General features: G+C 44.1%; 1 protein-coding gene across 2 annotated transcripts in view; it reads left to right on the plus strand.

Annotated features, from left to right (window-relative positions):
* LOC126475446 (heparan sulfate 2-O-sulfotransferase pipe) overlaps positions 1 to 22,717 on the plus strand; it is a 291,703-nt gene that overhangs the window by 71,976 nt on the left and 197,010 nt on the right. For both annotated transcript variants that reach the window (XM_050103309.1, XM_050103308.1), the window contains exon 2: positions 17,402 to 17,544. In XM_050103309.1, coding sequence (XP_049959266.1) covers positions 17,402 to 17,544 — 143 coding nt within the window. The remainder of the gene's footprint in view (positions 1 to 17,401; positions 17,545 to 22,717) is intronic.

The following is a 22,717-nucleotide window of genomic DNA, read 5'->3' on the forward strand; positions in this document are numbered from 1 at the left end:
AGATGTATGTGAGACGAAGTAACGTGTTGCCTGATTATTCTTCTTGGAACGTACGCTATAGGAATTTCAACAGTAACCTTCTCCACGAACCACAACACTTCTCTTGTAACGTGTGCTGCTAGAGCTTGGTCAGCACCTCGGCGCCACCCTCTCGGTTACTAAACGAATCCGTGACGAAATGTGCCGCTCTTCTTTAGATCTTCTCTGTTTCCTCTAAGAATCTTACTTGGTAAGATCGCAAGATGGTGAAGCAGTACTCAAGAACCGATTTGACGAAAGTTTTGTAAACAACCTCTTTTGTTGACGAATTACATTTCCTTAAGATTCTACCAATGAACCGATCCGGATTCTCGTATAACTAGTTACGTACGGTCGTTCTGTTTTAAGATGCTCCGTTCGCATACCCCTTGATATATTACGTCATTTATCGTCAGTCGTGTAATACAGCAATAATTTATATTCCTGCCCATTTCTGCATAATACATTACACTTATTTACATTCATGGTCAACCGCCAGCCCCTGTACCATTGATGATACTGTACAGGTCATCCAGCATTTCTTCAGAATTTAATAGCGTTACGATTTTCCCTCACAGCATAGTATTGTCCGCGAACGGTCTCATGGTGCTCTCTACGTTATCCACCCCGTCGTTTACACACGGTTTTTCAGGAGAAACAGTAAATATTTTCGGAGGCAATAGTCCAGACTAATTCGAATAAAATATTCTATATAACATGCTGGTTACAGATAATAGGTTTTCTTCCATGCGTTGGTACTACAGTTGATTTGCTATCGGTTTACTGTTCGACTGTCATTTTTGTTTTAAAGATGAAGCTGCTTAGTTGTGCTTGATTTAAATGGCTCTGAGCACTATGGGACTTAACATCTGAGGTCATCAGTCCCCTAGAACTTAGAACTACTTAAACCTAACTTACCTAAGACATCACACACATCCATGCCCGAGGCAGGATTCGAACTTGCGGCCGTAGCGGTCGCGCGGTTCCAGACTGAAGCGCCTAGAACCGCTCGGCCACACGCTTGATTTAACAAAACTGATTTTTTCAGATGTGACTATGATCTTTTGGCTATTTTAGAGCAAAGTCTAAGTAATCCGCACATATATACAAACGTTACAAATGCTGAATATGCAGATATGTAATTTTTGTACGTGATCTGTAATTGAAACGCTGCTGCTTGTACAGGAATCGATAGACGACCTCCTAACCGCAGAGTACCAGATTAATCATTTGTCTCTGCTTAACACTTTCTGTGCTTGATTTTGTTTGGATTTCATTATAAAGTCTATATCACTATAACTAGTAAATATTGGTCGCTTGCTACACGGAGCCGGCCGGTATGGCCAAGCGGTTAAAGGCGCTACAGTCTGGAACCGCGTGACCGCTACGGTCGCAGGTTCGAATCCTGCCTCGGGCATGGATGTGTGTGATGTCCTTAGGTTAGTTAGGGTTAAGTAGTTCTAAGTTCTAGGGGACTGATGACCTTAGAAGTTAAGTCCCATAGTGCTCAGAGCCATTTTTTGCTACGCGGAATGTTGTATTCTAATTAGTCAATACTACCTGCTAAAATATTTACTAATTGCATCAAAGAGAATCACACGTTGAATTTTGTATACTAGGATGCCCTGAATTCAAGTTGGTTTGATATTCCGTAAGCTTATTTTTTTATGCCAAATGGCTGTTTTCCTTGCAAAGAAAGAAGAAAAAAACGAACAGTATCCGTTCCGCTCTTTGCATTCAGCATAATAATTCTGTTAAAATAAATTCTCTACTGGGCACCACATCCTGTCAGTCAGAAATTAGTTTTATACTTGATCTGTCTCCAAATCCACAAAATTCACTTACAGATGTTATAAATGTTCAGTTCACGTGCCCTGCTTCAAACACAAGGTTTTAAAAAACGAATATTTACTCGTGGGACTGAGAGATTACAACACCCAGTAATCCCCTTACATGAAACATTACACAGCAGTGTGTAGTAAGACAGCAAAACATAGAGCAATATAAAGTAGCTTTTACTTTATCTGTTTAGAAAAAAATCGTGGGCGTCATTTTCACGGATACTAGGCGGACTGCGTCATTTTTGGTTTCTGTAACATTAATGAACGTTTTCTACTGAGCTGTGGTATCTGCAGGAGGAGAGAAAGGTGGTTTCAGCAGAACATGTCTGGCACTTATTAGTTTCGGGAAGCGAAGTGCAAACTGAATTTGACAGGAGCGAAAGAAAAAAAGTGACAGTAATTTTGATCTGGGAACCAGAAACTATCCATAACACTGACTGGGACATCGACTCCGTCGGTGCCACTCACTGTCAGACTCTGGACTTATATTCTGAAATATAGCGTTCCAATCGCCGTCCGGCCATCCAGAGTTGGTTTTTGTTGATTTCCCCAAATCGGATTAGGTGCAGATCTCTACTGTTGCTTTCAATATGTAGCAACCTATGTCCAGTCTCCCTCATGACCGCATGAGCTGCTGCCTGGTTCAAATGGCTCTGAGCACTATAGGACTTAACATCTATGGTCATCAGTCCCCTAGAACTTAGAACTACTTAAACCTAACTAACCTAAGGACATCACACAACACCCAGTCATCACGAGGCAGAGAAAATCCCTGACCCCGCCGGGAATCGAACCCGGGCGTGGGAAGCGAGAACGCTACCGCACGACCACGAGCTGCGGACAGCTGCTGCTGTTCCATTCATCTACATCTAGATGTTGACGAGACGTTAAACTCTAATATTCCTCCTTCAGTTAAGACTGTTTCTAAACACAAATGTGGTATCTCAATATTGTCCTACACAGCTCCATCCTAATACAAAAGGCTGCTATAATCTAAAACTACGATCTGGCGTCAAATTCTCAGAGGATCACAGGAAGCCATATAGATTCTCCTGCACATTGAGATCTATCTGAGGAAATAATGCGCACAGGTCAAAGTAAAGGAACTGGACACTTCTCCAGCGGTGGTAGAAATAAGATAGCTTTGTGCAAAGCCTTGTGTGTAATCCAACCCATATGAATCAGTGATCATACTCTGTCATGTCTTAAATTTCGCGTTATTTATGAGAGCTAAGACCCGCACACTTTGTCTGTATAAGCACAAAGAACTGAATACAACTGTAAACTTCGTAGGAGGAGAGTCACGAAATTAAAGCAGTCAAACACCTCATGGTTAGTTCGAACACTTCAGTATGTAATTACGCACATTTCTCTTGAAAATAATATACGCATGCTGTTGCGTTTCTCCGACATGTCAGTCGGCTCGCCCAGACAGGGAGGAACTTGCAGTATAATGTTCAGTCTGAGATTTGAGTACTGAATATAATTAAAAATCACAGGACCTATTGGTTATAAGCTTCGAACCTTCGGATTTGAGCCCTCACGTCTGACCTCTTAACTGCATTGTTATACAGTAGAATAAATGTCTCGTTGAAGAAACTGAAACAAGAAATCTCCGGTAACAAAAAGCAAGCGGGTAACAATGACAACATGGTAACTAAATGCGATAGTGAAGATACATCTGAAACTCACTATGATCTTCAAATATGATGCCCTCGGCGTAACAATTATACTTCGTTCTGAGCTCATCAAAATGGCATCTTGATGATGATGATGGGGTTCCATACACCGAGGAGCGTACGGGACGATGCGGGAGACCCGCGCCGCCGTACTAGGCAAGGTCCTAGCGAAAGTGGTTCGCTATTGCCTTCCTCCGATGAATGATGAGGATGAAGACGACACAACCCCCAGTCATCTCGAGGCAGGAAGGAAAAATCCCTGACCCCGCCGGGAATCGAACCCACTACCCCGAGCGCGGGAAGCGGGAACGCTACCGCAAGACCACGAGCTGCGGATATCAGGACAAATCTGCGTCCTCCTCGACTCTGGCGCATTAGTGGAACAGTGTAAAAATCTTCCACTACCAGGAGTGACAGTCCGTCGCCGTTTATTACGGTATGGGTTACGTGTGTGTCGTCCACTTCGCCATTTATCTTTGACGAATATGTAGAAACACGCTAGACGGCAATGGTCTGTAGAACGACGTCACTGGGGACAGGAATGGCATCAGATAGTGTTTTCGGACGAATTCAGGTTCTGCGTATTTGAAAATAATGTCTGCATTTTGGTTCGCCGCAGACAGGGGGAGCGGCAACACAATGACTGCATTCGCAAAAGACATACAGCACCAACTCAAGACCTTAAGAAGTGTGCAACCTACGTGAATGACGTAGCCGTGCCCTTTCTGCACAACACCCAGACGCCATTATTCAGCAAGACAATGCACGACCACATGTTGCTGCACGAACACCTACCTCAGGGCCGATGGCTAGGCCTGGTAACCAGGTAACAGGACACATGTTGAACCGAAGTGACTGAAGAGTTCACAGAACATAAATTTTCTGTGAATATGATCGTCCTGTCTCTAGCTGTTCAATGTTTTCTGGTTTTTTCCCCTCAACGTGAATGTACCGGGTGATCAAAAAGTCGGTATACATTTGAAAACTTAATAAACCACGGAATAATGTAGATAGAGAGGTAAAAATTTCTTCAATAAAACTATGGTCGCCGCCGAACGTAAGCGCATTTGACTGGTGAAACAGCATTTATCATTGCCACACTCCCTCAGCCTACGAATACATTACGCAGAGGTTTGAAATTTAGCTTAAAATAGTGGTGCACAATATGGTGATCAGGAAGAGTCCGTCACCACCCCTGCTCGATTTGACGGGAGAAACAACGCTGATATTCTAGAACGAATTTCCTTTCTGCAATGAAGTCAGGAAAGCGGGTAACGACTTGATGACGCTCCAGTATTAACGAGAGTCAGCTTCCGCTCGACAAGATCGTTAACAGACGGAATAGCAGCACAGCTGAAGGAAGCGGAAAGTGTCGGCTATAGCCTTCTCGAAGAACAATGTAGCAGTAAATAAGGGAAAAAATTAAGGAAGAGCTCTAAACAATAGTTAAGTCGGTGTTCGATCTCTTGCTTCCAGAAATGCAAAGTCCGTGCGTCAGCCGCAGTGTCTTATGCTCGATGCATCCCAGGCCGCACAGAGTACAGAAGCATCTGGAGTGGTGGCCTGTAGGGGGTCAGCTGCAGGTGGACAGGCCGCGTGGTGTGGCCTGGCCGCTTTCACGACACGTGCTCTTGCTCCGTTCACTTTGCCCGTCCTTTCTCCGGCCCGGCCTACACGTCTGGCAGACGCGGAAACGCCGACGGGGAGTGACTCGTCCATCGCTACCTTTCTCTCGGGTCTCGACCATACAGCGGAATAGTTCACGGCGGCAAAAGCGGACCGTGAAATCTCATCCGCGATATGCATACGAACGCCGGACGCAATTTCTTTGTCCTCAATAGCGCTCTGCTTTATCCTCTCCCACACTTAGCTTTCCCAGAACTCGCAACTATTTAACAGTAATACCGCGCTGCTTTTAATTAGATCTCATTGTTGCATGCATCTCACACACACACACACACACACACACACACACACACACACACACAGGAAGAGAAAAAGAAAGAGAGGGAGAGAGAGTAAGGTAAGGGATAAAGCTAAAAAATATGGAATCAGTGACCTGATCGTACAGTGATGATCTCGAGGGAACGTTGCAGCGAAATGCGCCACTCTTAAAAAAGGCGGCGGGGTCGGACGTCGGGTTTTTGATTTGTTGATTGTCTTTTCAACTACTGACAGACAAAATGAACGTGCGTTTCATTTTTCTTAAGACCTTTACACAACAAAAGTGGTGCATTTTCAGACACCTGATAGATCACTGGGAGCGAATGAAATGTTGTAGGACCTGCAAACGCACCCCAAAGATGAGGTACGCGAGACAGTACGATACTTGTGGCAAAATGTCTAAACTGCACACAGATTCACCGTAAAATTCTGGCAGTATATGGAACAAATGTAATGTCGTGACCAGCAGTAGTGAAATGGTGCGTACAGTTTGACAAAGACCGCACTGGCGCGGGTATGGCTGATCGAGAAGCAAGGCCATCGACGTCTACCACAAGCGACAATGTCAAGACAATGGAGGAAGAGCGTCTGGTGGGAGGAGAGAGAGAGAGAGGGAGACATTTTCCAACCATGAGGACGTTCACAAATTTGTTCTCGGACAGCTCTGTGACCGTGAAGCGGACTTCTATCGCCGACGAACTGAATGATTGGTAGAACGTCCCGAACGTTGTCTACGGAGGTTTGGTAGTATGCTGAAAAATAGTATTATATAGCTCAGTCACATTGAAGTATAGTGCAGCATTCAGTAACAGTTACTTGGCCCCCAATGATACTTGCAGATTTTTAATAATCACCTATGTAGATAGCTAGATAGACAACTAGACCCGATATAACTGATTAAATTTCTGATACCATTTAGTTTAAAAATGAGACCAGAAGGACTTAAAATGGCAAACAAATATCAAATGCTTGTAAATACATTTTCTAACAGTTAATGTTTTTAATCTGCTGGCAGAAGCGAGAAACATAGTGCAGTTATGTGAAAGTGGTGATCTTAGACTACGACTGAAAAAGGTGGAACGAGATATCACGAAGTTGGCATTTGTTTATGAGCCACTAATGATGTAGATTCATGTCAATTTTGTGAATACGTTACTATTATTATTATTACATACATTTCAATGTCTTTGTTACTGCTTTATGCAGTAGCTTCCTGAGACCATTAAAGATTGTGCACCTTTCATTTAACATTCTACAAAATGGTTCAAATGGCTCTGAGCACTAAGGGACTCAACACCTGAGGTCATCAGCCCATAGAACTTAGAAGTACTTAAACCTAACTAACCTAAGGACATCACACACATCCATGCCCGAGACAGGATTCGAACCTGCGACCGTAGCGGTCGCGCAGTTCCAGACTGAAGCACCTAGAGCCGGCCACGTTGGCCGTGCGGTTCTAGGCGCTGCAGTCCGGAACCGCGGGGCTGCTGCGGTCGCAGGTTCGAATCCTGCCTCGGGCATGGATGTGTGTGATGTCCTTAGGTTAGTTAGGTTTAAGTAGTTCTAAGTTCTAGGGGACTGATGATCTAAGATGTTAAGTCCCATAGTGCTCAGAGCCATTTGAACCGTTTGAAGCACCTAGAACCGCTCGGCCACACCGGCCGGCTAACATTCTACATATCTATCAGATCTATCAAATAGGAATAAAAGTTTGAATTAGTTATTCTTTCCAAAAAATACTATCCCATTAGGGCTTCATTATTAATGTATCCAAATTTCCCTGTTTTTAATTATTCAGCTGATTAAAATATGTCTTTGGTTACTTTCATAATTAATTATAAGCTTTTAAGAACTGCAAATTAAAAAATGGCATTCTTTATTTTTTTATTATTTTATTAAAAACATGTCCAGTATTATGGAAATATAATTTAGTATAAAAAGTGAACTTGGAACAATTTATTTGAGATTATTAAAAATATTTTTTTGGTTACGAATTACAGTAAATTTAATTTATCATAATTACCGTTTTAATCAAAACGTTCGTGCATTTAAAGCGGTGCTTACGGTAGTACTACGTACATAATAAGGTTTTTAAACAAAGTACAGTTTGACTGTGTCTTAGCTGGGGAGACTTGTGGTATTGTGACGAGGAGAGAGAGAAGAAAAGCTGAACACTATTCCAAGGCTGCTAGGAAACTCTGTTATGAAAAAGGTTGAGTACCACTTATGTATACGACATTCCTCATTCTAGGTTAAGAGGTTACACTAAACCGCGTAATAAATATAGCATAATAAAACTGAGGGAACAATTTTTCACTTACAAGGCAGATTGTGATGCATAAGAAGGCTGGATTAGTTTTGTCATTCTGGGCACACCTAAAATTTACCTTTCCATCTCAGTTAAGGGGGTAGTACAGGCGTATCACTATCCGCTAATGTACAGAGCATGTGGGCAAGAGAACCAGTAATCCACCTCTTATCACATGTTCGGCACATAAGCAGGATTCTATTAGCACGTGGCATACTGAAATCACCCCGCAAGCATTACTAGTGCTTCTCATGGGGTATGGAGGATTAGTTGTAACATCTACTCGGAAGTTGTCTGAGAGGCATCTGTACATTTTAACTGGAGACAATTTTACGTAATCATGTTTTTTTTTGACATTTCATAAGTTATAGTTTCCCAGTTATAACCTCTTTTTCCTTGTAGAAGCATAATCGTCTGAATGCAAGCTATACGCTGGAGGTGGGTACATAGTGTGAATGTGTATTTAAGCAGGCTTTCTTAATTGCTAGCATGTCCCAATATTGCGTACTAGACTGGTCATTGCTTCTCACAGGATTCTATACAACCCTCTTACCATTTTTAAACCAGTTCATATGGCCTATGACCACAATCAGTTCGATATTCTAGAGTCTAGTGCAATCCAGTAAAACCAATTATAGAAATTTCTCGCAATGTTGCAGGGCGTAATTCTTGGCAAGTGATTTGATGACACTGGATACAAGATGCGAAAAATAAATGATGACGTCGACTTCGGACATCATTGAAACATTCGTCAGAGCAGCTGTTGCCAAATATTCAATAAGAGCGTTTTTGTTGTGTGACATTAATCAGAACTGCAGCCTTTTCACAGAGACCATGTCGCGTGCGTGTATAAAAACTCATCGTATTCGTTTTGCAACAGCTCAGCTCGGAAGGACTAAGATCTTGCATACGGCGGTCTAAGTGGCCAAAGACAGTAAGTGAGTAATTTAATTCTCTTCTTCCAACATGTAGTACTATAAAATGTATCTCGGATCTCAGAGTGACAAGTAGGACGGATGGGAAACTGCGCGCAAAAGGGGTGATTGGAATCTTTTGAAGGTCAATTTTACCAGTTGTAGAGATAAGATGAACTAGTCTCAGATGAAGCAGCGAAAATGAAGGTCCATAATATTTATTAATGGAGTGGATTTTGCTTTCGGTAAGTTCTTGCTCATTAACTATGCAACTTTTTCCATACATTCGGATTCATTTATCATAATGAAACTCGCATTCGTCCGGAAAAATTTATTATTTCGTGACAGCTGTCCTGATTTGTCTTCTTCAGGAAGGTAGTACCACGTAAGCAGCATTACGCCAAACATCCTTCCTGATGTCATCAGTTTTATATTAGTAACGCTAAACGCCACCACACGAGATCACAGACCGCACACTGCTGTCGGGAAAGTCATGTAATGAAATAGTGAACGTATCTCTTGACTAGTTCATTGAAACAGTGATTTCGGATATATTAATCCTTTTTCATTAACCCTCTGTTTAAAGGAAGTTAACGAAAAAACCACCTTCAGTCAAAAATATGCTTTTTTTTATTCTATCGCGCAATACGTGTAGGCTACTGTTAGCCTATGTTCAGGTGTAATACCTTAATTTTTATAGCTTCTTCGCCTCCTGAGGATGTGTAACTTGGCTCTCTAAAAAAGACACAACATCTTTTCTGCAATGTTCGTGTCCAGTAGTTAGGCTCGACAAAAATCATGGAGTTACGTAATTGTAGAAGACATATATAGACGAAATTCATCGAAAGCTTTTACGATCAGTTGTCTTAGCTCCTGGTGAATCTATCTGATTTTACGATCGTGATCCATCAAACTTTTTTTTTCCAGACTGCGTCGGACATCTTCATACGTGCTCCTGTTTCGATTGAATCTTGCCGATTGATGGGTCAGATGTCGGAGAGCGTTATAAATTCTATAAAAAGGGGCGTGGAGGAGTTTACACGTGGTCGCAGAGATAATCTTCGTCAGAGATAAAACTTTACTACAGAACTGTCGTCTATCAAAGGTGAAACTTATCGATAGATTCTGTAGAGCTATTGTCTATATTACAATTTCACCGCTTCCCCTTCTCTGTTAAAATTGTGCAAATGTTTACAAATTTCGATGGCTTCTTTGTAATATAGCCGTAGATAACAGGTCGTCATTGTAGATACAATTTTGGTTCCGGGAATGCTCACTTCCTAATTTCCTGACTGAAGAGTATGATTTGCTGCAGCAATTTGTTCTTCTTTTCCTAGTCGGCAAAAACAATTGCGTATCTTTATTCGTGTATTCACACTTCTCTTTGTAGTTCCAGTGTAGAGTTTACAACATGTACCCAGAATTTTATATAGTCCGAAAGGCCACAGACTAGGGCATTTATTGTTCACAGACCTGAGGCTTTGACATATTTTCTTTCTTGGTCTAAAAGAAAAAGATGTTACATTTCTATAAAATCTTAACAATCTGATTAATAACCTTTTTTTAATAAAACGGAGAGATTGTGTTCTTTCACCGTTGTTTTTTATTCTTGTCCTTTAGGCTACCGGCCTACTGTTATTTTGACGTAGAACTCCATTTAATTCATCGTGTTATGTCATAATATACACAAATTTGAAACGAATAGTACTTCTTTTCCTCGTAATGATTTTCTGCGTATGCTATAAGGACACATTTACACAAGAATAAATAAATCTAGGTTAACGCTGCACGTTATTTAAGGAGATGAAAATGGCGGGGAGGTGAAGTAGTGAGGTGGTAGAGCTCTTCGGTTTCCTTGGAGAGCCAGACAGAGTGACGCATTCCCTGTCCTAGATGTGGAGCGCGCGGAGAAATGTCCTGCCAAGGCGGCACGTACGTGGCATTACGCCGGTTTCTCCGATAAACGGCTTACGCGCTCCGCCTAGGAAAGTGGCGGCACGAACACACACAGAGAGAGAGAGAGCGCCAACCTGCTTAATCGTATCTGGTGGTCCTACACACTTGATAAGGTTGCAACGCCAACACGTTTCTGTTACGACATGTCACTCTTCCAAATAAGATGTTTACAATTACAGTGGGCACGACTCAACTGAGTGGTCATCTCGACATGACTGATTGCCACGCGGAGGACCTGTGTTCATTTCTCCGTACTGCTAATAGTTTTACCTTGGTGTGAGGACTGGAAAAATTTGGAAATTTGTGGTAAGTTTCTACGAGACCAAATTGCTAAGGTCATCGGTCCCTAGGCTTACACACTACTTAATCTAACTGAAACTAACTTACGCTAAGGACAACACACACACCCACGCCCGAGGGAGGACTTGAAATTCCGACGGGGGGAGCCGCGCGAACCGTGGTAAGGTGCCCCAGACCACGCGGCTACCCCGCGCTGCGTGAGGGCAGGAACGGGCTGCACTTAGCCTGGTGATGTTATTTGAGCAGTTGCTTGAATGAGAAGTTGTCTAAGGTCTAGACAGCTGTAACGACCTGGAGAGAGAGTGTGCTAACCTCATGCCTCTCCGCACCGCATCTAAACGAAGCCATGTGGAACAGTGCGACGTGGCGGCCGGTCGGGAAAGAGTGGTCCCTTTGAGCCTGATCGCAGAGTTACTTTTACTTTTTACGGCTGGCCGGCCGGTGTGGCCGTGCGGTTCTAGGCGCTTCAGTCTGGAACCGCGTGACCGCTACGGTCGCAGGGTCGAACCCTGCCTCGGGCATAGATGTGTGTGATGTCCTTAGGTTAGTTAGGTTTAAATAGTTCTAAGTTCTAGGGGACTGATGACCACAGATGTTATGTCCCATAGTGCTCAGATCCATTTGAACCATTTTTTTTTTTTTTTTTTTTACGGCTGCACTGGAATATCTATAAAGGAAACTTGCAGTGCTTTAGGGAAGAATTAATACGTTCCGATCAAAAGTGGATTTTGCGTAACAATACGCCAATGAAACATTCAGAACAGTATAATTTGCGGGAGGGATTTCATATACCACCTATTAAGCAGCAGTACTGACATAGATCTTTGAATGTGTACATCATCGGGAAAGGTGCATGATGGTAAAATTATTCGTGGTCGATGACGATATCTACCGATGGTAAGTGACGAACGCCTTAACGCGCACGATGAGATAGTGCTGTTACGGTTCGACGAGCATTTAGACTGTAGTTTCGACTCAGTTTGCCTCTAGCCACTTCAGTCAGAAAGTGGAATGAATGATTTCGCAACAAAGCATTCATTTGTTATCAATAAAAAGAGCCATTCAGCGAAAGAAAATCATTAGCAGTGATGAAGGTTGTTCGGAAGCATACAGTCTGTAAAACATGAACTGAAACCTAATACCCCATAAAGAAGAAGGCATTACATAAGGGTGTTATGGTCATTACTATATAATGATAAGCCAAAACATTATGACCACTGCCCACCCCGATGTTGGATGCCGCATGGTGGCATTGCGGGCACGTGACGCGGCAACAGAAGTATGTAAGTGGAGCAAACACGGGCAGGTGATTACCCTAGCCAATATATGGGCTGCAAATGGAGAAATCCATTGAGATAAGCGACTTTGACAAAGGACAGTTTGTTATTACGCAGAGCCTGTGAACGAGTATCTCAAAGACAGCAAAGCAGGTCGAATGTTCACGTGCAACTGTCGTGAGCATCTACAGAAAGAAGAAGGACAGTAAAACTACCACTAGACGCTAAATAGTTAGAGGTCCACGACTCTTCAGAGAACGTGGGGTTCGATGGCTTGTCTGCTCTGTAAAGTAGGGCGGATGGTGATCTGTGGCTTCTCTGCCGAAAGAGCACAATGTTTGTGCACGCACAAGTGTTTCGGAGTACACCGTTTATCGTACATTGTTGATCAAGGAATTTCGCTGAAGACCACTCCTGTTCACATTTTTACTAAACAACGACATCAGTTGCGATTGCAGTGTGCATGGGAGCATCGGAATTCGACAGTCGATCAATGGAAATGGAAATGAGCGTTTGGCGTCATTGGCCGGGAGGCCCCTTACGGGGCAAGTCCGGCCGCCTTGGTGCAGGTCTTATTACATTCGACGCCACATTGGGCGACCCGGGCGCCGGATGGAGATGAAATGATGATGAAGACAACACAACACCCAGTCCCTGAGCGGAGAAAATCCCCGACCCAGTCGGGAATCGAACCCGGGCCCCTTAGGACGGCAGTCCGTCACGCTGACTATTCAGCTATCGGGGCGGACAATCGATCAATGAAATCATGTCTGCTCTTAAGGGGGGGGGGGGGGGGAACTCACATTTTTGCTACACTGGGACACTGGGCCGGTGATCGTCTCCACAAACGTCGTCATCGAGGTGAACGGGGGCTCGAAACTTGCAGCGCGCCACGGATACAGGCTGTTGGGAGCAGTATTATGTTATAGGAAACATTCTCCTGCCCATGAATGGGATCTGTGGTAGTACTTGAAAAAACGCTGACCGCTGCGAACCAGCTGCATCCCTTCATGCTTGATGTCTTTCCAGACATTGATGTCATCTTTCAGCAGCACTATTGTCGATGTCTCGGGGCCAGAAGCTTGCTACAGTGGTTTCAAGAGCATTATAGTGAACTCACGTTGATGATTCCGCGACCAAATTTGCCTGATGTAAATCCTATGGAACCCATCTGGGTCGCTATCGGGAGCCATCACGGCGTACGCAACTCAGCGGTCCATTATTTACACGAATTACATGACCTGCACGTAGACATCTAATGCCATATATCTCCACAAACCTATCAACAAGCTGTCGGATACCTGATACGCGGAATCAGTGATTATTTCGTTCCAGAGACGGACAAACAAACTACTAAGCAGGTGGCCATAAATGTTATGGCTCATCAGTGTACAGGAGGAGGGTTTACTTTGTTTCAGACAGTGGAGAAAGAACGGTAGGCACAATGTCAGTGTATTGTGAACCTAGAAATCCCAAGCTCTCATAGAGATCAAATGGGACAACTAATGACTGAATGATAATCATATCATTTCTAAACTATATGATTTTGCTAATGTATCTGATCCCCCACTCTGCTTTCCACACATTTTCTCGACTGTATTTTTATTTATACGTGGCCTCATCTCTTGACATATGCCCTAACATCCTGTCCGTTCTTCTAGCTAGTGGTTTCAGATATTCCCTTCCTTGCCGGTTCTGCAGAGAACCTCATGTTTCCTTATTTTATCAGTTCACTGAATTATTAGCATCCTTCCATAACATAACATCTCAGATGCTTCGATTGTCTTCTTTTCCTATCCTTCAAATAGTTCAGATGGCTCTGAGCACTATGGGACTTAACTTCTGAGGTCATCAGTTCCCTAGACGTTAGAACTACTTAAACCTAACGAACATCAGGACATCACACACATCCATGCCCTCTGCAGGATTTGAACCTGCGACCGTAGCGGTCGCGCAGTTCCAGACTGTGGCGCCTAGAACCGCTCGGTCACCTCGGCCGGCTCCTATCCTTCCACAGTCCATGATTCGTTTCCATCAAATGCTGCATTACGGGAAAACACATTCAGAAATTTCTTGCTCAAGGCCCTGATTTGATACTGGCAGATTTATTTTAGCGAGAAATGCTCCATCCGCCCGTGTTTGCCTGCTTCCTATATCCTCTTTGCATCATCTATCATGCCTTATTTTGCTTCCAAGGCAGCAAATTTCCTTTACTCCGGGAATTAAGTGATCTCCAATTTTGATATTAAGGTTATCACTGATGTCATTTCTGGTACTTCTAATTATTTTTATCCTAGGTTACTCTCAATTCGGTGATCATTACAGCGTTCTTTCCACTCAGCAGATCTCTTATTTCTTCCCCATTTTCATTAAAGGTTGCCATGTCATCATCGAGTATTATCACTAACATCCTTTGACCCTGAATTTTAATCCCACTCTTGAAACATTTTATTTCCTTAATTGCACTGGCAACAATGTAGCCTTGTGAAATTCTCTAATAGTTTTTAATCACTTTACGTCCTGTTTCCTGAGATATTCGTAATATTTCGAGCCTGGCCGAGCACCAGGGCCCAGTGGAACACTGTCAGATTTTATACCAAATCTGAGGCGGAGTTAGCCCCTCCTCTAACCCTATAATATTGAAGATGCTTCAAATAAACACTGTTTCCAGCGGTTAGAAGAAAGGGTGCGTCACACCGGTGTAGAAGAAGGGCCGTCTAATATCTTTGATATCCATCTTGACTAGATATCAGTGACGCAGAGACTAGAAACTTGCTTTACATGTTCAAACACGTAAAACAGTGCACTTCACAAAACGAAAAAAAACGTAGTTTCTTATGACCGCAGTATAAGTGAGTCATGACTGGAATCGGTCAATTCATACAATGCCTGGGTGTAAAACTTTGCAGGGACATGAAATGGAACGATCACATACGCTCATTCATAGGTAAAACTGGTAGCAGATTATTGGCAGAATACTAGGGAAATACACTCCTGGAAATTGAAATAAGAACACCGTGAATTCATTGTCCCAGGAAGGGGAAACTTTATTGACACATTCCAGGGGTCAGATACATCACATGATCACACTGACAGAACCGCAGGCACACAGACACAGGCAACAGAGCATGCACAATGTCGGCACTAGTACAGTGTATATCCACCTTTCGCAGCAATGCAGGCTGCTATTCTCCCATGGAGACGATCGTAGAGATGCTGGATGTAGTCCTGTGGAACGGCTTGCCATGCCATTTCCACCTGGCGCCTCAGTTGGACCAGCGTTCGTGCTGGACGTGCAGACCGCGTGAGACGACGCTTCATCCAGTCCCAAACATGCTCAATGGGGGACAGATCCGGAGATCTTGCTGGACAGGGTAGTTGACTTACACCTTCTAGAGCACGTTGGGTGGCACGGGATACATGCGGACGTGCATTGTCCTGTTGGAACAGCAAGTTCCCTTGCCGGTCTAGGAATGGTAGAACGATGGGTTCGATGACGGTTTGGATGTACCGTGCACTATTCAGTGTCCCCTCGACGATCACCAGTGGTGTACGGCCAGTGTAGGAGATCGCTCCCCACACCATGATGCCGGGTGTTGGCCCTGTGTGCCTCGGTCGTATGCAGTCCTGATTGTGGCGCTCACCTGCACGGCGCCAAACACGCATACGACCATCATTGGCACCAAGGCAGAAGTGACTCTCATCGCTGAAGACGACACGTCTCCATTCGTCCCTCCATTCACGCCTGTCGCGACACCACTGGAGGCGGGCTGCACGATGTTGGGGCGTGAGCGGAAGACGGCCTAACGGTGTGCGGGACCGTAGCCCAGCTTCATGGAGACGGTTGCGAATGGTCCTCGCCGATACCCAAGGAGCAACAGTGTCCCCAATTTGCTGGGAAGTGGCGGTGCGGTCCCCTACGGCACTGCGTAGGATCCTACGGTCTTGGCGTGCATCCGTGCGTCGCTGCGGTCCGGTCCCAGGTCGACGGGCACGTGCACCTTCCGCCGACCACTGGCGACAACATCGACGTACTGTGGATACCTCACGCCCCACGTGTTGAGCAATTCGGCGGTACGTCCACCCGGCCTCCCGCATGCCCACTATACGCCCTCGCTCAAACTCCGTCAACTGAACATACGGTTCACGTCCACGCTGTCGCGGCATGCTACCAGTGTTAAAGACTGCGATGGAGCTCCGTATGCCACGGCAAACTGGCTGACACTGACGGCGGCGGTGCACAAATGCTGCGCAGCTAGCGCCATTCGACGGCCAACACCGCGGTTCCTGGTGTGTCCGCTGTGCCGTGCGTGTGATCATTGCTTGTACAGCCCTCTCGCAGTGTCCGGAGCAAGAATGGTGGGTCTGACACACCGGTGTCAATGTGTTCTTTTTTCCATTTCCAGGAGTGTACTATCAGGTGACACAGGAGGTTGCTTACAAATCAGTCGTCCGACCCACGTTAGAATATTGGTCAGTATTGCTGTACCAAAGCCGGCCGGAGTGGTCGAGTGGTTCTAGGCGCTACAGTCTGGAACCGCGTTACCGCTACGGTCGCAGGTTCGAATGCTGCCTCTGGCATGGATGTGTGTGATGTCCTTAGGTTAGTTAGGTTTAAGTAGTTCGTAAGTTCTAGGGGACTGATGACCTCAGATGTTAAGTCCCATAGTGCTCAGAGCCATTTGAACCATTTTTTTGCTGTACCAAATAGGACTAACAGGATATATTGAACGTATGAAGTGAAGGGTAGCACGGATGGTTACACGTTTGTTTGACCAGTGGGAGAATGTCGCAAGAGATGCTGGACAAACTGAACTGGCAGACAGCGTAATATACACGAAAACTATCTCGAAGGACTTACAAAGTTTCAAGAAACGGTATTAAATGATAACTAGAGGAATATACTACAACCCCCCTGCTTATCCCTTCCTTAGAGATCGTGAGGACAATATTAGATTAATTGCAGAGCGCCTAATAGTATTTAAACAGTTATTCATCCCGTGAATGGAACGGGAAGCATCTCTATAAACTGTTACAATGAGAAGTACTCCATGTCAAGCACTTCGCAGTGGTTTGCAGAGAACATGTGTAGATGCAGACGTGGCAGCGCTGCTCTGCCTGCTGTAGAGAGAACGCGCCCTGACGTGGACTGTGTGTGTTGCAGGACAATCGAGCTGGTGGCCCTGATGGCGGTGTCGAGCACGCTGTTCCTGTTCATGCACACCCGGGACCTGCACACGCGCCTGCGCGCCATGGAGGGACGCCTGCAGACCGCGCCGGCCAGTGGCGGAGACAACCATCTCTCCGGTAAGTCATGCCGCCAAGTCTCCTGGCCATTGCTTCATAATCTGGGGTAATACTAAGGAGTAAAATTAAATTTTCTGAGAGGTAAAGATAAAAGCTTGGATTCTGTTTCGATGACGAAACTAAGTTATTTTTAAAATATTGTTACCATTATCAGTATTTCGTAACACTGTGATAATGATTACATAACCCTCATTTTCTTGCGCCTTCGTCCCGCTTTGGCGCAGTGTCAGAATGCCTATCAACGGTTGTGGCATGCTTAATACACTGAAGAGCCAAGGAAACTGGTACACATGCCTAATATCGTGTAAGACCGCATGAGCACGCAGCAGTGCAGCAACGTGACGTGGCATGGACTCGACTAATGTCTGAAGTAGTGCTGGAGGGAACTGACACCATGAATCCTACAGGGATGTCCATAAATCCTAAGAGTACGAGGGGGTGGAGATTTCTTCTGATCAGCACGTTGCAAGGCGTCCCAGATATGCTCAAGTAATATACATGTCTGGGGAGTTTGGTGGCCAGAGGAAGTGTTTAAACTGAGAAGTGCAGTCGGCTGGAGTGGCCGAGCGGTTCTAGGTGTTACAGTCTGGAACCGCGTGACCGCTACGGTCGTAGGTTCGAATCCTGCCTCGGGCATGTATGTGTGTGATGTTCTTAGGTTAGTTAGGTTTAAGTAGTTCTAAGTTCTAGGTGACTGATGACCTCAGAAGTTAAGTCCCATAGTGCTCAGAGCCATTTGAACCATTTGAGAAGAGCATTCCTGGAGAAATTTTGTAGCAATTCCGGACGTGTGGTGTGTACCATTGTAATGCTGGAATTGCCAAGTCCGACGGAATGCACAATGGATATGAATGGATGCAGGTGATCAGACATGATGCTTACGTACGTATCACTTGTCAGAGTCGTATCTAAATGTATCAGGTGTCCCATATCACTCCAACTGCACACGCCACACATCATTACCGAACCTCTATCAGCTTGAACATCCAGGGTCCATGGATTCATGAGGTTATATTCATACCCGTACACGTCCATCTGATCGATACAATTTGAAACGAGACTCGTCCGACCAGGCAACAAGTTTCCTGTCATGAACAGTCCAATGTTGACGGGCCCAGGCGAGGCTAAAGCTTTGTGTCATGCAGTCATCAATGGTAAACGAGTGGGCCTTCGGCTCTGAAAGCCCATATTGATGATGTTTCGTTGAATGGATCGCACACTGACACTTATTGATGGCCCAGCACGGAAATCTGCAGCAGTTTGCGGAAGGGTTGTACTTCTGTAGCTCTGAACTATTCTCTTCAGTCGTAGTTGGTCCCGTTCTTGTAGGATCTTCTTCCGGCCGCAGCGAGGTCTGAGATTTGATGTTTTCCCGGATTCCTGATATATACTTACTGTTTTACACAGGCTTTAACGACGGCAGCGCCATATTTTGGCTGTTTCCATATCTCTGTATTTGAATACGCATGCCTATACCAGTTTCTTTCGCGCTTCAATGTGTAAGGGGTGGCCGTATGCCCTTCCTATAGACACCCCGTTATTTATTATATCTCAATTCATATTTTGGTTCCCATTAGTTCTTGCTTAACGCACGAATAGCACGGGGGATAGTCTACAACCATGCCTCGTTCCACTGTCAACCACTGCTTCCAATTCATGTCTTTCGACTCTTATAGCTGCAGTCTGCTTTCTGCAGAAACTGAAGCCTATCTAAGATAGTTGAAATGTCAGTATAGCCTCAGGTGTTCCTGAATTTCTCCGGAACCCAAAATGGTCTTCCCCGAGGTCGGCATCCATTCTTCTATACAGATCTCGTGTCAGTGTTTTGCATCCACGACTTATTAGGTAATAACTCGGTAATATTCATATTTGTCAGCAGCTGCCTTCTTTTGAAGGCTGAGGGTATTTGCCCGGTCTTACATATCTTGGACATCAAGTCGAATATTTTCATCCACGACTTATTAGGTAATAACTCGGTAATATTCATATTTGTCAGCAGCTGCCTTCTTTTGAAGGCTGAGGGTATTTGCCCGGTCTTACATATCTTGGACATCAAGTCGAATATTTTTATCGTGGTATATTCTCCAAAGGATCTCCGTGATTCTGAAGGAAAGTTACCTACTCCAGGTGTCTTGTTTTGACTTAGATCTTTCAATACTATAAACACAAGACCTCAGGGCCAGTGTAAGTTTGAATCAGACCTGGAAATGTGTTCGGAAGACCTAATAATTAACGTGACTCCTCACGGGAAGAAGATAACCCTGCTTTGAGTCCCTCTATTGCGTGAATTTTTAATTGTCACAACGTATTCATTATACTGTAGCTTCAATATTTGTAGACGGTTTATGCAGATATAATTTCACCTCATAACGTCATTGACTTCATCCCCATTGATATATGATTGAAATTTATAGCTGAAAGTACTAAAAATGACAAAGAATTTTCAAAACTTAATTTTGCCGACAGCAGAACTAGGAAATTGCATGGCCGAGCGGTTCTAGGCGCTTTAGTCCGGAACCGCGCGACTGCTACGGTCGCAGGTTCGAATCCTGCCTCGGGCATGGATATGTGTGATGTCCTTAGGTTAGTTAGGTTTACGTAGTTCCAAGTTCTAGGGGACTGATGACTTCAGATGTTAAGTCCCATAGTACTCAGAGCCATTTTTAGGAAATTGCAACAAATTAGCTGTAAGATGATAACATGAAAATGTATCATTCGGTGACGGAGAAACGTTAGTAAGAGAGAAGGGAAAAGAATGTCTTTTAGAGTAGAAAGAAAGGAAGGAGATTAATATCGAGGTCATTACGGACGGAGAGGTAGCTCTGAATGTACAACGAGGGAAAGGGAAGCGGCCGTGTCTTTATGTAAGGATGTGGAGTACTTAAACTAGCCAATTGGAATTTGAACTGTCTCCTTCCGTATGCCATTGCCATAAATTTAACAGCGAAAGTTCCGGAGTAGGCCTGAAAATCATGGCCGAAAGTCACGGGAATGGCTGTCCCATTTTCAGATGTGCGTACGGCGCGGGTATAGACACGAAACCTGAGCAGTGCATTACAGTCAGATGTGCAGAGAGCACGGCAACACGTTGCGAGTTAACCGATTCGAAATTCTACATTATAAGAGTTTACTGTTCGTGCAGCTTTAGCATAATCTTCAATTGATCGTATCAGTACTTTTAAGATTCATGATATATTGTGTATTTTCGAATATTTGTGAGTGCTACGAACAAGATCGTACTAGATCGTCAGTTGTAAATTTAATTTACGCCTTTTTAGAAACTTTTAGCTACAGTATCCTCCTTGAAAAACAATCGCTCCCTAATTTCATTCTGTATTTATGTGAAAAAAGGCATATTTTTGAGACTTTTCGGACGCTCGCGAACGTATATTTTCGAGAATTTTCGTAAGTTACGAGTGTTGTGCATAATTTATTTCGTAATAAATCGGCGTTTGTTATGTACAGTTACTTTAAGTAAACAACATTGCGTCACATCAATTTTCCCCTTTAACATGAGGGTATATCGTCAGCATTTATCTAATTTTTTAGTTACCATAACCTAGAAAACACTGCAGACTAACATTAAATTTCATATCAAGATTTTCTGTTGTAATGCACTCTCGTCTTGGCTGTTACTCGATTCAGTTCAAAATTCTACCGGTAATACTTACAGCACAACAGACCCATATTAAAAAGGAAGAGCAAGCTTAGTTTAAAGTTATTTGTTTGATTCTGTAAAATATTGCACCTGTCACAATACAACCCCCCCCCCCCCCCCCCTGCGTATGCTCACCTAGCACTTGGTACAGAGAGCTGGTTAAAACCTGAAACTGACAGCAGTGAGATTTTTGTGAAAGGAGTACGTGTATTTTGAAACGATAGGCTAATGACATATGTAGTTGGCGTATTTATCGCAGTAGACTAAAACCCGCCAAGACTGAAACTAAAGCTGCATGAGAGATTGTTTGGGCAAGACTCAGTATCGGGTGTGGGCATAAAATTATAACTGGGTCCTTCTGCTGACTCACCTCCTAATGTGACCCAAAGCTGCAGAGAAAATCTCAGTAGGCTAGTTCGTAATTACAGTCATATTGTAATTATCGGAGGAGACTTTAATCATCCAACAATCAACTGGGATAGTAACAGCCATGCAATTGGTGGGCGTGACAAGGTACCCTGCGCAACATTATTAAATTAATGCTTTGTCTGAGACTACCTAGAACAGAAGTCCACTCATTGTGGAAATGTACTGGATTATTAGCAACAGACAGCCCCGACCTCTTTGAGGATGTTCTCATAGAAACTGACGCCAGAGCCCAAGAGACAGGTGGAGCAAAAATGGTTACCAAAGTACAGCGGGCAATTACAACAAGTAGAAGGATTTATATGTTCAGCAAACTAAGTGAAGAGGCAGAAATGTCTCACCTCAAGAAGAAACTCAAAATATTTAGATCCAGAGAGGAGCATGTAGAAGAACTATGGCTAAAATTAAAAAAGTAGTTGACCATGCACTGGACAGATATGTACTTAGTAGAACAATTCATGTTGGAATGGACCGTTTATGGTATACAGTGACTGTAAAGTAACTCTTAAAGCAACAGAGACTACTGTATCATGGATGTAAAGCAAAGCATACGACTATAGGTAGAGGGATACTAACTGAAACGCGTTTGGACGTCAGTAGCGCAGTGCGTGAATCTTTGACTTGCGTCCCTTTGCTGAGGTCCCAACAAAGAGCTTAATTTCTGACACAAGCCGTGAATATCATCACTGAGCCATGGAACAATGACGGCTTGCAGCAAGGTCCTTTGAATTCATGTTTCATTTTTACCGAGCTAATGTGTGCTTGAAAGTGTCGCGTTATGCTACGCATCCTGCATGTTTACATCGTTGAGTCCAGGCAGGAGATGGTTCAGTTATGTTCTGGGTTTTGTTCAAATGGTCGCAGTCAAACCTCATTGTCCGGTTGCAGGGACGAATGACAGAGCACATTGTGTGGACATCCTTGCAGACAGTGTGCATCCATTATAGTCATTAGAGTGCCCTGTTGGACATGGCATGTTTGAACATGACAATGAAACATGTCTCCGCTCTTTGCTTGCACACAGGTGACTTGAGGAACACTCCACTGAATTCACTATCACGGCTTGGCCACTCAGATCACCAATTATTA

Source organism: Schistocerca serialis, chromosome 4 (assembly GCF_023864345.2).
Source record: "Schistocerca serialis cubense isolate TAMUIC-IGC-003099 chromosome 4, iqSchSeri2.2, whole genome shotgun sequence".
Classification (NCBI taxonomy): Eukaryota; Metazoa; Arthropoda; class Insecta; order Orthoptera; family Acrididae; genus Schistocerca; species Schistocerca serialis.